The sequence below is a fragment of the Salvelinus namaycush genome, chromosome 30, assembly GCF_016432855.1.
Source record: "Salvelinus namaycush isolate Seneca chromosome 30, SaNama_1.0, whole genome shotgun sequence".
Classification (NCBI taxonomy): Eukaryota; Metazoa; Chordata; class Actinopteri; order Salmoniformes; family Salmonidae; genus Salvelinus; species Salvelinus namaycush.
The window spans coordinates 27,937,707-27,952,443 of record NC_052336.1 but is presented as its reverse complement, the minus strand read 5'-3'; the positions used below and the strand labels follow the sequence as shown (position 1 = coordinate 27,952,443).

Genomic DNA, 14,737 nt, shown 5'->3' with positions numbered 1-14,737 from the left:
AATCCAACTAACCCTTGACAGTTGAACTAGAGATGAGGTAGAATGTTTTTGGCCTACCAGAGTTACTCCTATAATCTTACAATATAATGCCTATCTTTATAAAAAATATTGTAATAGAAAATTACTATTTGGCCTCCTTCTGTACGCCTATACTGTGCAGCAGATCTAGTAGCCTAGCTTATCTGACAAGGATAATGAAATGCATGTGAACAAGCATTGTGATTGGTTGAGAGGCTTTCTAAGCCAAACTAGGGATCCTGTTTGGTAAGAGTTAACTTAACCTATGATGCAAAAATGGGAATATTGTTTTCTGTTCAATCTGAGAAAGTAATTTCGAAGCACCACTGAACGGGCATTTTACTTTAACCGCCATCGATAGAAAACAGTACTGTGCAGCCGTCTTCATCAACATTGCCAAGGCTTTCGACTCTTGTCAATCACCGTGTTCTTATCGGCAGACTCAACAGCCTTGGTTTCTCTAATGACTGCCTCGCCTGGTTCACTAACTACTTCTCAGATAGAGTTCAGTGTGTCAAATCAGAGGGCCTGTTGTCCAGACCTCTGGCAGTCTCTATGGGGATGCCACAGGGTTTAATTCTCGGGCCGACTCTCTTCTCTGTATATATCAATGATGTCGCTCTTGCTGCGGGTGATTCTTTCATCCTCCTCTACTCAGACGACACCATTCTGTATACTACTGGCCCCTCTTTGGACACTGTGTTAACAAACCTTCAAACGAGCTTCAGTGCCATACAACACTCCTTCCGTGGCCTCCAACTGCTCTTAAATGCAAGTAAAACTAAATGCATGCTCTTCAACCGATCGCTGCCTGCACCTGCCCGCCCGCCTAGCATCACTACTCTGGACGGTTCTGACTTAGAATATGTGGACAACTACAAATTCCTAGGTGTCTGGTTAGACTGTAAACTCTCCTTCCAGACTCATATTAAGCATCTCCAATCCAAAATTAAATCTAGAATCGGCTTCCTATTTCGCAACAAAGCCTCCTTCACTCATGCTGCCAAACATATCCTCGTAAAACTGACTCCTACTGATCCTTGACTTTGGCGATGTCATTTACAAAATTGCCTTCAACACTCTACTCAGCAAATTGGATGCAGTCTATCACAGTGCCATCCTTTTTGTCACCAAAGCCCCATATACTACCCACCACTGCGACCTGTATGCTCTCGTTGGCTGGTCCTCGCTACATATTCGTCGTCAAACCCACTGGCTCCAGGTCATCTATAAGACTTTGCTAGGTAAAGCTCCGCCTTATCTCAGCTCACTGGTCACCATAGCAACACCCACCCGTAGCACACGCTCCAGCAGGTATATTTTACTGGTCATCCCCAAAGCCAACACCTACTTTGGCCGCCTTTCCTTCCAGTTCTCTGCTGCCAATGACGGGAACGAATTGCAAAAATCACTGAACTTGGAGACTTATCTCACTCACTAACTTTAAGCATCAGCTGTCAGAGCAGCTTACCATTTGCTGCAGCTGTACACAGCCCATCTGTAAATAGCCCATCCAACCAACTACCTACCTCATCCCCATATTTGTTTTAGTTTTTCTGCTATTTTGCACACCAGTATTTCTACTTGCACATCCCATCTGCACATCATCACTCCAGTGTTAATTGCTAAATTGTCATTCCTTCGCCACTATGGCCTATTTATTGCCTTTCCTCCTTACTTCATTAGCACACACTGTATACAGATTTTTCTATTGTGTTATTGACTGTACGTTTGTTTATCCCATTTGTAACTCTGTGTTTTTGTCGCGCTGCTTTGTTTTATCTTGGCCAAGTCGCCGTTGTAAATGAGAACTGGTTCTCAACTGGCCTATCTGGTGAAATAAAATGTAAAAAAATCTGTAAAGTAATGCTTCTTTTGAAGTTTGACTAAGGTCCATCACTAGGTGACTAGAGCTGTCAATCAAAAAAAGCCTGCCTGCTGCCTGCTGCCTGCCCACAAACCACTCTCTCCAAAAAAGTACTTTACAGTTTGCTAAATACCGTGACTTACCATGACATTTAGTAGAAAGAAAACACATTTTCATCTAGGAATCGACTCCAAAAATCCAGTATTCTTGGAACGAAGGAGACTGATTAGGTGGCTTACTTTCGAGAATATTAACACTCGCTTCTTTCATAGCTAGCTAGCGAGGGACGGAGAGAGGCACAGTATAGGAAGGTCGGTTACCAGGCAGACTGTCAGAACCGTGCACTAGGGCTACCAGCAATCAAAGCTGTATCTCACTGGAATGCTGTATTTTGCAATTTCCTGGCTTGTAATGTCTCGCAACTTCTTCAGTAAAGCAGGGCCTATCACCAATGAATAGGCTAGGATATTCTACACGCAACAGACTGAAGTATGAACACACACTTGCACCATTAGTGAACGAGAAATAGCAGGTGAGCCAGCTGCACTGTGATTTTAATTTTGTAGAACAAATAAAATAAACATTGTTTTTCCGTTGGGATCCTTAACGTTAAGAAAGAACCCTAATCTTTTTAACGTTTAAACATTCTCACCCCTACTATATATCCAACTCTTGATATTGAATAAAAGGGCCTACTCAAACATTTAGTTCACAATCTCACTAGATTATTAAAGACCAAGTCCCACACTACACATACACTCATTTTATAGGTAGCAGGGGTATTCAACTCTTGCCCTACGAGGTCCGGAACCTGCTGTTTTTTCTGTTCTACCTGATAATTAATTGCACACACCTGATGTCCCAGGTCTAAACAGTGCCTGCTTAGAGGGGAACAATGGGGAACAAAGCAGTGGAACTGGCTTTGAGGTCCAGAGTTGAGTTTGAGGGATATATAGTATACTACTCTTTGCTCCTAAGCTAACATCCTGTGTTGTAAACTGCTTTTAAACCCAACTCTCATCCATTCTCCGTTCTTAACCCACCCACTCATACAGTCACTGCTGGAACCCTCCTTGGGTTGAAGTCACCACTGTAATCGTCACGCTCCCTTATTCAGTCCCCTTGTTTCACTGTCTGAACACCTCCAGTGACTACGCTCTACCCCCTTCCCATTTACCGTAAGAACAATATGTCAGGTTAACCTTGAAGGACCTCCTTTCGCTGTTCAAGCTTAAACACGCCACTGTTTGTAGAGTGAAAACAGCAGATTTTGGTCTGTGTGGCTGTTGAAACAACCACACAACTAGTCAATGCTACATCTCTTATTGTGAAGGAATACAACTCTTTGGGAGAAAAATGAAGATACTTTCTCGGGTGGTAGTCATTGAATGTAATTGAATTGATCTTGTATGGAATAAACAGCATGTGATCACCTATGCCCAACAGTCTTCTGAAGTATTTATTGTCCATTTACAATTGAGATGTTTAAATGCACATCAAATAGTTTGTTTTGTGTCTTCCAGGTGGTCCTCCAGTCGCGGGACTACAATGCCCTGACCATGAGTGTCATGGCGTTTGTGGCCATGATCTACCCCCTGGAGTACATGTTCCCTGTCATTCCCTTACTGCCCACCTGCATGGCCTCCGCTGAACAGGTACGTCAATCAAACCAATGACTGCAGCACTGGTAGTTATAGTACTATTAGGAGAACAAATAGAGGGCTTTTTAATAGCTGGAACCAGAGGTTGTGGATGGATTTTTTTTAAAGGGATGCACTTCCACACACAATGTTTGGGGGAAAAAATAAGGAATTCCTGCGCCGTAATTGATTGCCTTTGAAAGTTTCACTATTTTTTATTTGATTCATTTTGTCAGTTTTATCATCCATTGCTTTTTTTTTGTCAGGACATTTGTGATTGTAGTTGTTGAATAAGATATTAGTCCCTGTATTATGTTGGGTGTTTTACCTGGGATTTGAATCCATGCCTAGTGGAGTTCATGGTGTGAGGCTCCTCCTATTGGAGCTATTCTTGCTTGTGTGCTGGTTTGATTTTGTCTGATCGTGACATCATACAATGTCCTTTCTCTCTCCTTTTGTAGCTTCTCCTCGCCCCCACCCCTTACATCATAGGTGTGCCTGCCAGCTTCTTCCTCTACAAATCCGATTTCAAAATGCCCGACGATGTGTGGCTCGTGGATCTGGACTGTAACAAGGTAAGTGCCCCAAAATGGAGGTGCGCTTCAGCGTCCTCGCAAACGGTCTCTGCAGATCTATGCTATTTTTTGGCAGATCTATGCTGTTCCTTCGCAGATCTATGCTGTTTATTCGCAGATCTATGCTGTTTCTTCGCAGATCTATGCTGTTCCCTAGTCCATTCGAGTCCCATACAGCATTATCTCTGATTGGGAGGCAAGATTCTAGACACTTGCTTGAGATGTCTTTATTTTCACTGCTAAATCCCTTTTGGGGTTCAGTTCTCTCATTGTGACAGATATTGTGTTAGGCTAGATATCGACTTGATGCAGGAGGGAAAAGCCTTGCTCTTGTCATCCTCATTTCAGACCTAAGTCCTCCCTCTCTGAGACAGAGAGAGCATCAGGGTTTTCAGTGCTAAAACACACACCCACATCCCAGTCTGTCTTTCTAGGGGCAAATTCCTTCCCTCTCATCTACTACTTAGTAGGTAATAGGTGACTGATGTATGCTTTCATCTTTTGAAGGGGTATTTGTGTACCCTCGTATGTGTGTAGTGTACATGGTTGTTTTGCTAACATTTGACAGTTTGAGCATGCTCTGTTGCTCCACAGGTCAAAGCACCCACCAATGCAGAGCACCTACCCCCTCTTCCCGAGCCGGAATCCACAGAACTCAAGAAACACCTGAAACAGGTAAATATAGCCTGTCGCAACATACCCGATAGCACTATTTTCAGTGGTCGTTCATGAAGCATGTATGTTATCACTGCCAACCGTTAACTCCGTTTATTTCTACCTCTTGTATTGATTTATTACATTTTTCTTTTTTAAAAACAGCGATATGTGCGATATGTGTTATATTAACTATTTGTTTTCAAGTGATCACCTTCTCTTCTTTCAGCTTTAGATATTTCAAGAGAGGTTTGATGAATTGCGCCAGGCACACGGGTGTCCTTGTTCTCTTACCGTGTTGTATGTACTAACTATGCATATAGCGTGGGAGCATTGTGGAGTTAAGCATTGTAATGTCCTAATGACGACAAGTGTTTTTTTCCCTTGTTTTTTTTCTGTCTCTCTCTCTCTTCTTTGCATGCGCTAGCTCTTGGAGGTAAACGAAGCTACTAGGTCCCTGGGACCTTAGTAACAGCTGTAGCATTAGAACTAACCAAATCCTCCTAAGCCCAGAACCTCAAATAACAATACGTTGATTACAAGCTGGTTCTGATTCACAAACCTCTCTTACTCGTGTTGTGAAATGCCAATCAAACATTCCACTCTAGTACCACGTCACAGCTTAGCATTGTAACTAAAAGCACCTTGAATTATCAGCGGACATCTAGTTGCCCCCACCCGCCATCTTGACATCAAGCTATCGTTAGTACATGTTGCCGTTTAACTATTCCTACCCGACATTGTCATCATCTAAGTTTTGAGTTTATTTGATTTGAAAGTGCATATTAAGCACAAGATGCTTTATGAAGAGAAGTTTCACGAAAAGAACAACAAAACAAAAATCCGCCATATGAACAAATGTCACGTTTAAACATTCTAGGCACAATTCCTCATCGCCATTTTAAAATGCGTCTCAACTCGTCACCAAATGATATTCAGCGATTGTTTTTTAACATCCAAACCCAGTAAGCCCAATTTGAATCCCCAATCAAACCTCATCATGTTGAAAATCCCTGCATATCATAGTTTGTTGATATGCTTTGAATCAGAACCAGTGTTGTTATTTGTGTGTGATACACTTGGCCCTATCACAGAGTGTGTGTGCGATTGATTAAGATAGACCTGTGTGTTGGCAGAGCCAAAAATCGGTTGTGGTAACAAGCCATTTGAGTGACAAAATATGGGTAAAGGTGAGTTTTCATAGGTTCTATTGTTTTAAGGGTTAAAGCAGTCCTCAGCAGTCCTCAAAACAGTAACAAACTAGTGGTAGCTGGTAGGTCCTTGCAGTCCCACACAGAGAATGGGTTAGTATACACTGAGTGTACAAAACATTAGTTACACCTTCCTAATATTGAATAGCATCCCCTTTTGCCCTCAGAACAGCCTCAACTGCTTCCCACAGTTGTTAAGGTGGCTAGATGTCTTTTGGGTGGTGGACCATTCTTGAAAAACCCAGCAGCGTTGCAGTTCTTGACACACTCAAACCTCTGTGCGCCTGGCACCTGCTACCATACCCCGTTCAAAGGCACTTAAATCTTTTATCTTGCCATTCACTCTCTGAATAGCACACATACGCAATCCATGTCTCAATCCTCTCACGGCTTAGAAATCAATCTTTAACCTGTCTCCTCCCCTTCATCTACACTGATTTGAAGTGGATTTAACAAGTGACATCAATAATGGATCATAGCTTTCACCTGGATTCACCTGGTCAGTATATGTCATGGAAAGAGCAGGTGTTTTGTAATGTTTTGTACACCTAGTGTATGTCAGAATCTCACAGGTTACGAGATGGGAGAATTTGAGTTGGGGGGAGTGTATGGACAGTGTAAACAAAAAGCCAAAAGGTTTTTAATTTAAAACAATTATTGTCAAGAGATCTGCTCCCTTCTGTGTCTCAGTGTCACCTCTCCATCGTTGCCACTGGTTATCCTCCCAGTTGGTAACCATCGATAGGCTCTTTAGTCTTCAGTGGCTAACTTGTGTTGGGTGTGGTGTGGTGAATTACTGTTCCTTTTTGTGTGTTGTTTTGTCGCACTCATGTTTGTTTGTGTCTCTCTCTCACTTGTCTCTGTCATGGTTTGTTCTCTTCCTCTCTTGCACCTCTTCTCTCTCTCACTCTACATCATTCTTTCTCTCTTGTTCTCTGGCTATGTCCCAGTTCTCTAAAACTGCCCCTTTCCTGTTCTCCCTTCTTTTGCAACCACTTAGCTGAAAGGGCTGTATGTGAAAGCAACAAGGAGGCATCTCCATCTCCCCACTAGCCCACTTATTGGCTAGTCAAGGTTCCGACGTCGCTTTCAAGCATCCCGTCCTTTCAGCTGTTTAGTAGTCAGGATTGAGAGGAGATGAGGAAAGGAATCCATTTAAAGGGAATTGGACCACACAGACTCCTATCTTGACCCTTTTTGTCATGTGTGGTTTCAATTCTGCTCAGCAATTGGTCAGCTCAGCCTTTTCATGTGATCCTCTTCCTGGCATCTCTCTTGTCCCTCTCCTCCCCTTCCCTAGTGTCTGGTTAGGTTGACCGTGATCACCCAAAAGCAGATCTTCTCCTCTGACAATAAGGTTCCTAATTTCTCCTTCTGCGGAATGTGCCCATGCTCCTTGCACGGATATTCTTCCTAACCAAACTTAAATATTTTTTGTTGTTGCTTGTTATTGTTTCAGTTTTCTCAAGTGTCGTACACTATTGTTGAGCTGTTGTAACAGACTGGCGGCATAGAGAGATATTTCGTAAGACCCACCACTGGCTGCTTAGTTTTGGCTTGAGCATGCCTGAATGTATGCACATCTATCTTGTCATCAGTGGGTGTTCTTGTAAGCAAACACAGTGGATATGCAGATCTTTGCTGTAACACATAGGTTGCGTCCAGGACTGAACCTGGCCATCAAACGATCCACTGTGCTAACATCGTGCAAAACCCTGAATGAGTCTGCAGCAATCCCAGAGTGCTAGTGAATTCCCTCTGCTGTTACTTCTTCCGCCGACCTTTCCCGAAGTGACGCTCCCATTTCAGGCATCTGCAAAAACATGCACTCTTCGGATTAATTTGCTGGGGAAACGGGCTTCCTCATTTTAGCCCACACTCTCACCTGTTAGCTTATAACATAATCACATTGTGAGTCCTCCTAGCTTAGTCCTTGTGTTTTATCGATGATTTATTCTCAAATGAGAACTTACATCATACAGACAAAAAAATAATAAAGCAGCACAATACATAAACAAATAAATGATAAGTTGTAACTTATTTTTATCAAATTTTGAGGTCTCCAAAACCCTGTACTACTCTCTTGCATCGTTTTGAACCTCAAACAGACAGTTCCACACTGGTCCTAGTGAGACCATTCTGTTGCACTACCCTTCAGCTGATGCCTGAGGTGAGAGTGCCCCCTAGTGGGGCCGAGTGACCCCTCATCATCACGACAGTGTGTTGATTAAAACCTTCCTCACCTCTACCCGCTCCAGGCCCTGGCCAGCATGAGTCTCAACACCCAGCCCATTCTGAACCTGGAGAAGTTCCAGGAGGGCCAGGAGTTACCCCTGCTCCCCCCCGGCCAGAACAAGGCGTCGCCCTCTTCCACCGAGTTCAACCCCCTCATCTACGGCAACGACGTGGACTCTGTGGATGTGGCCACCAGGCAAGGCTTGACAACGTTTCTCTGTCCCTTTTTAAGTAGATCTCATATTATCCATGCAAGGCAATTTGTGAGGTTGGTTCAATTTGAACTTTGAGTTTAGCAGAATAATCCAGTCAGGACCTAGACACTACTCCATTTGATTTAGTTCCTGAATATTGTAGATAGTTAATAGATATGAACGCCTATTTACATATGCACAATTTATGGATTGACCCCTGTTCCCAATTGCAGTTTTTAAATTCTGAAGTGTATATTTGTATTTGTATTGTATTTATTATGGATCCTGCCAACTGAACAAGAGGACATGTACATTAGAGTGTCTAGTTTGAGAAACAGACACTTCACAGGTCCTCAGCTGGCAGCTTCATTAAATAGTACCTGCAAAACACCAGTCTCAACGTCAATAGTGAAGAGGCGACTCCGGGATGCTGGCCTTCTAGGCAGAGTTGCAAAGAAAAAGACATATCTCAGACTGGCCAATAAAAAGAAAAGATGAAGATGGGCAAAAGAACAGACACTGGACAGAGAAACTCTGCCTAGAAGGCCAGCATCCCGGAGTCACCTCTTCACTGTTGACATTTCTAAGTGACCCCAAACTTTTGAACAGTAGTGTATATTTTGATTTGTTTAACACTTTTTTGTTTGTTCCATATGTGTTATTTCAAAGTTTTGATGTCTTCATTATTATTCTACAATATAGTAAAAAATAAAGAAAAACCCTTGAATGTGTCGTTCTGAAAGTCATAATGTCATGTGAAACAATGTGTTTAATTTGAGCCTCATCAAAGACGCATGTCTCTCGTATGTAAACTTGATAAACAAGAAAGCTTTTTTGAATTTAATTACATTTGACTCATTGAAGTGTTAACACACTCACCTTTCCTTCTTTCTCCAACAGAGTTGCCATGGTGCGGTTCTTCAACTCCCCCAATGTGCTCCAGGGTTTCCAGATGCACACGCGTACGCTGCGCCTCTTCCCCCGGCCTGTGGTGGCATTCCAGGCCACGTCCTTCCTGGCCTCGCGGCCCCGACGCTCAGGCTTCGCTGAGAAGCTGTCGCACACCCAGGCCGTGGAGTACTATGGCGAGTGGGCCCTCAACCCCACCAACCTGGCCTTTCAGAGGATCCACAACAGTAAGTCCCTTACCCTAGCCTACACACCTGCTGTACTGCATATACCATGCACTGACTGACAATTGGTGTATTTGTGTTTAGAGCTGACCCGAACCATACTGTGCTAGCTTGGATATTTATAGTGTGAAGTGAAGTGTAGCCCTTTACACTCATACCCGTATACGAGTTGAAAATGGCAGATTTGTGCACTAGTTGTCTAAATTGGAATGTTAGTGGCTGTACAGTAACACGCTATATATGAAGTTAGAGCTCTGGCTCTGCGCTTCACAGATGACGAGGATGCTACACTACAGGTCTGTTTTGCTAGCACAGACTGGAATATGTTCCGGGATTCATCCAATGGCATTGAGGAATACACCGCCTCAGTCATCGGCTTCATCAATAAGTGCATCGATGACAGTGACTGTACGTACATATCCCAACCAGAAGCCATTGATTGCAGGCAACATCCGCATCAAGCTAAAGGCTAGAGCTGCTGCTTTCAAGGAGCGGGAGAACAATCCGGACGCTTATAAGAAATCCCGCTATGCCCTCAGACGAACCATCAAACAAGCAAAGCGTCAATACAGGATTAAGATTGAATCCTGCTACCCCGGCTCTGACGCTCGTCGGATGTGGCAGGGCTTGAAAACTATTGCGGACTACAAAGGGAAACCCAGACGCGAGCTGCCCAGTGACGCGAGCCTACCAGACGGGCTAACTACCTTTTATGCTTGCTTCGAGACAAGCAACACTGACGCATGCACGAGAGCACTAGCTGTTCTGGATGACTGTGTGATAACGCTCTCGGTAGCCGATGTAAACAAAACCTTTAAACAGGTCAACATTCACAAAGCCGCTGGGCCAGACGAATTACCAGGACGTGTACTCAAACCATGCGCGGACCAACTGTCAAGTGTCTTCACTGATATTTTCAACCTCCTTGACCGAGTCTGTAATACCTACATGTTTCAAGCAGACCACCATAGTCCCTGTGCCCAAGGAAGCGAAGGTAACCTGCCTAAATGATTACCGCCCTGTGGCACGGTAAGTGCTTTGAAAGGCTGGTCATGGCTCACATCAACGGCATCCTCCCGAACACCCTAGACCCAATCCAATTCGCATACCTCCCCAACAGATGACGCAATCTCAATCACACTCCACACCGCTCTTTCTCACCTGGACAAAAGGAACACCTATGTGAGAATGCTGTTCATCGACTAGAGCTCAGCGTTCAACACCATAGTGCCCACGAAGCTCACCACTAAGCTAAGGACTCTGGGACTAAACACCTCCCGCTGCAACTGGATCCTGGACTTCCTGACGGGCTGCCCCCAGGTGGTAAGAGTAGGCAACAATACGTCTGCAACGCTGATCCTTAACACTGGGGCCCCTCAGTGGTGTGTACTTAGTCCCCTCCTGTATTCCCTGTTCACCCACGACTGCGTGGCCAAACACGACTCCAACACCATCATTAAGTTTGCTGACGACACAGCAGTGGTAGGCCGGATCACCGACAATGATGAGACAGCCTATAGGGAGGAGGTCAGAACTGGCCATGTGGTGCCAGGACAACAACCTCTCCGTCAATGTGAGCAAGACAAAGGAGCTGATGGTGGACAACAGGAAAATGCGGGCCGAACAGGCCCCCATTAACATCGACGGGGATGTAGTGGAGCGGGTCGAGAGTTTCAAGTTCCTTGGTGTCCACATCACCAACAAACTTTCATGGTCCAAACATACCAAAACAGTCGTGAAGAAGGCACGACAAACCTTTTCCTCCTCGGGAGACTGAAAAGATTTGGCATGGGTCCCCAGATCCTCAAAAGGTTCTGCAGTTGCACCATCGAGAGCATCCTGACCGGTTGCCTCACCGCCTGGTATGGCAACTGATCGGGCATCTGACCGTAAGGCGCTACAGAGGGTAGTGCGAACGGCCCAGTACATAACTGGGGCCAAGCTTCCTGCCATCCAGGACGTATATAATAGGCGGTGTCAGAGGAAAGCCCATAAAATTGTCAGAGACTCCAGTCACCCAAGTTATAGACTGTTTTCTATGCTACCGCACGGCAAGCGGTACCGGAGCGCCAAGTCTATGACCAAAAGGCTCCTCAACAGCTTCTACCCCCAAGCCATTAGACTGCTGAACAATTCATAAAAATCGCCACCGGACAATTTACATTGACCCCCCCCTCCCCTTTGTACATTGCTGCTACTCGCTGTTTGTTTGTTACCTATGCATAGTCACTTCACCACCACCTACATGTACAGATTACCTCAACTAGCCTGTACTCAGCACACTGACTCAGTACCAATGACACCCTGTATATAGCCTCGTTATTCTTATTGTGTTACTTTTTATTATTTTTATTTTAGCCTACTTGGTAAATATTTTCTTCTTCTTGAACTGCACTGTTGGTTAGCATTTCACGGTTTCACGGTAAAGTCTACACTTGTTGTATTCGGCGCATGTGGCAAATAAAGTTTGATTTGTATGGGTTTTGACTGACAGACGTTCTGAACTTGAGCATCAAGCGACTCGAAGTTGCTCCCACCCCTCCTGGTAATTGGACAACTTTAGCACATTTGTGGTTGTCTTAGTGAGGGAAAATGCTGTAAATAACGATGACTCGATGTAGTTTGAAAGATGAGAGGCTGAGGATTATAATAGGTACCGCTTTCATGTCATAAAAGCAAGTCAAACAACCGTGAGTCCAAATGTGCACTTCACATTTCCAAATTCTACAAATGAATGTTTATGATCACTATGTTTGATGTTCAGTTACAAGATGACATGGCGTCATCCCCTGGGTTGTTCTGATCAGAATGAGTCTACGTTTGTTTATTGTGAAGGAAATTTGCCGCAGGACACACACCTGAATGCACTAATGACTCCTTTCTAAGCGCACCAATCTGTTTCTTGTGAAAGCCTGATAGTATTTTAGAACGTAGCTAGTCACGTTGGCAATAGGACAAGCTTTCAAATAATGCACATCTGACCCAGATTGCGATTTTATAATGGGCCATTTTTGCATCGCGTTAACAACAACAGGAATTGTGTGATTGCAGGGTTGTGTTCCATGCGATACGACTACAAGGGTTCTTGCTACAGTTCCTCAACGGCACAGCAGGAGAGCTAAAAAAAAAAGTACCTGTATGGTTGAAGACTCTTCTTTTGAGTCATAAAAGTGCATTGAAATTGCTTAGGAACTGTGCACACTTTAGAAAGGTGTGTAGCCACTTAGTCCTCTCACTCAAACCCTTGTCATTTTCCAGTAATAGTCGTATCATGTTACTGAATGTATCCAGAGTATTTACAAATGCGGCAAAAGTACAGTAAATGTAAAATGCACATGAAATCAACAGTGTAATGTTTGGAGCATGAACAACCCAGCAGCGTTGCAGTTCTTGACACAAACCGGTGTGCCTGGCACCTACTACCATACTCCGATCAAAAGCACTTAAATATTTTGTCTTAACCATTCACTCTCTGAATGGCACACATACACAATCTATGTCTCAATTGTCTCAAGGCTTAAAAATCCTTCTTTAATCTATATCCTTCCCTTCATCTACACTGACTTGAAGTGCATTTAATAGGTGACATCAATAAGGGATCATAGCTTTCACCTGGATTCAACTGGTCAGTCTGTCATGCAAAGAGCAGTTGTTCCTAATGTTTTGTGCACTCAGGTGTAGTTCAATGAGCGATACAGGCAGTTTGAAGGTCTCATAGTGTTTCTGAGCATACCTCTGTGTTCTGCAGACGTGTATGACCCATCTTTAATCGGAGACAAGGGCAAGTGGTACGCCCACCAGCTGCAGCCAGTGTTCTACCGTGTGTATGACGGCAGCTCCCAGCTGGCCGAGGCCATGAGTGGACCCGTAGAAGATGAGGCCAACGACTCGGACCCCACAGACGACAGGTAAAAAAACAAGACCTCCACGGTTGGAAGGTATAATGTTTTTTTGATAACATTTTGTCAATTATATTATCACAGTGGTAAATTGAAGATTTTTTCAATGCCAGGTACTGTCAACGGTCTAAAAGCTATTTTTCAATGTGTAAAACATGTTAGTGTGCCATTTAGCTGCATATAAAACTAGATCTGAAAGGAGGTCCTTTCCAGTGTTTGATCTGTGAATGTGTGCATCATTTGTGTGTTTGTGTGTGTGCAAGTGCGGCCGACGGAGACATAGCAGAAGAAGCAGCATGGTAGGCTATAGAATGTTGATAGACAACACATTAGCCAGTAGATGGCGAACTCTAAACATTAACTAGTAGATTTGCTAGTTGGCTCAATGGTTAGCTTGCTAGTCTTGCTAGAAATGATGTATGAGTTGAGGTTAATTTTAGTCTGAGAAAGGTTTAGTTAGCGTTTTTCAGTTAGCCTTCTGTAGACATGTAAGATGTCACCAAGATGGTGTCCGGGGTAATGCTACTCTGTTTTGTCTCCGTGGCAGCGACAGTGAGGCTGGCTACGATGACTCCAGCTCTTCCTACTCGTCACTTGGAGACTTGGTGAGCGAAATGATCAAATGTGACATCCAAGGGGACACGCCAAGTAAGTATCTGTGCCATTTCACCAAGGTTACATTTACCCAGGCAACCCAATTCTATTATTTTGCCCAATTATTGACAAAAGAGCTGATCTGATTGGTTAAAAGACCAATAAAGTGAGAAAAAGATCAGATTTGGACTGCCTGTGTAATTGCAGCCCAAGAACCACCCAGCTTACACATACTTATTGTTATGACAAAAAATGGTAAATTCCCCTGATTATAATAACCGACAATTGTTTTCATCTTGAAAAAGATTCCTTTCAGAAGCGGTCACTAGCTAAACATTTTGTTTTGTGAACCTTTGGCCATCAATACTAACTAATATCTGTCCTTTGGTATCGTAGACCTGGATCCCCCTACCCACGCTGCACTGGGAGACGCCAGCGAAGTGGACTTCCAGGACTTCCAGGAGTTTAAGGGAGGAGAGGGTCCTCTCCCCCAAGAGAAGGCACTGCCTGAGGGGGGTGACGGAGCTCCTGAACCTCCTGATGGACAAGCCCTCCGCTCGAGCTCCAGCACAACCGCCAGCTCCAGCCCCAGCACCAGCACAATCATCCAGGGAGTCAACAATGTCAGTGAACCGCTCAATTTACACCAGTATAAAATTATGCAGTTAACACGATATATGTTTTTAGCAACTGGCATTTTTGGCAACTTAAGTTTTG

The 14,737-nt window shown here is 44.0% G+C and overlaps 1 protein-coding gene across 7 annotated transcripts in view; it reads left to right on the top strand.

Moving 5' to 3' along the window:
* The window catches only part of LOC120024943 (MAP kinase-activating death domain protein-like), an 85,164-nt gene that overhangs the window by 33,004 nt on the left and 37,423 nt on the right, over positions 1-14,737 (top strand). For all 7 annotated transcript variants that reach the window (XM_038969324.1, XM_038969323.1, XM_038969322.1 and 4 more), the window contains exons 5-12: positions 3,409-3,540; positions 3,987-4,100; positions 4,695-4,775; positions 8,224-8,396; positions 9,295-9,530; positions 13,276-13,435; positions 13,974-14,074; positions 14,417-14,643. In XM_038969324.1, coding sequence (XP_038825252.1) covers positions 3,409-3,540; positions 3,987-4,100; positions 4,695-4,775; positions 8,224-8,396; positions 9,295-9,530; positions 13,276-13,435; positions 13,974-14,074; positions 14,417-14,643 — 1,224 coding nt within the window. The remainder of the gene's footprint in view (positions 1-3,408; positions 3,541-3,986; positions 4,101-4,694; positions 4,776-8,223; positions 8,397-9,294; positions 9,531-13,275; positions 13,436-13,973; positions 14,075-14,416; positions 14,644-14,737) is intronic.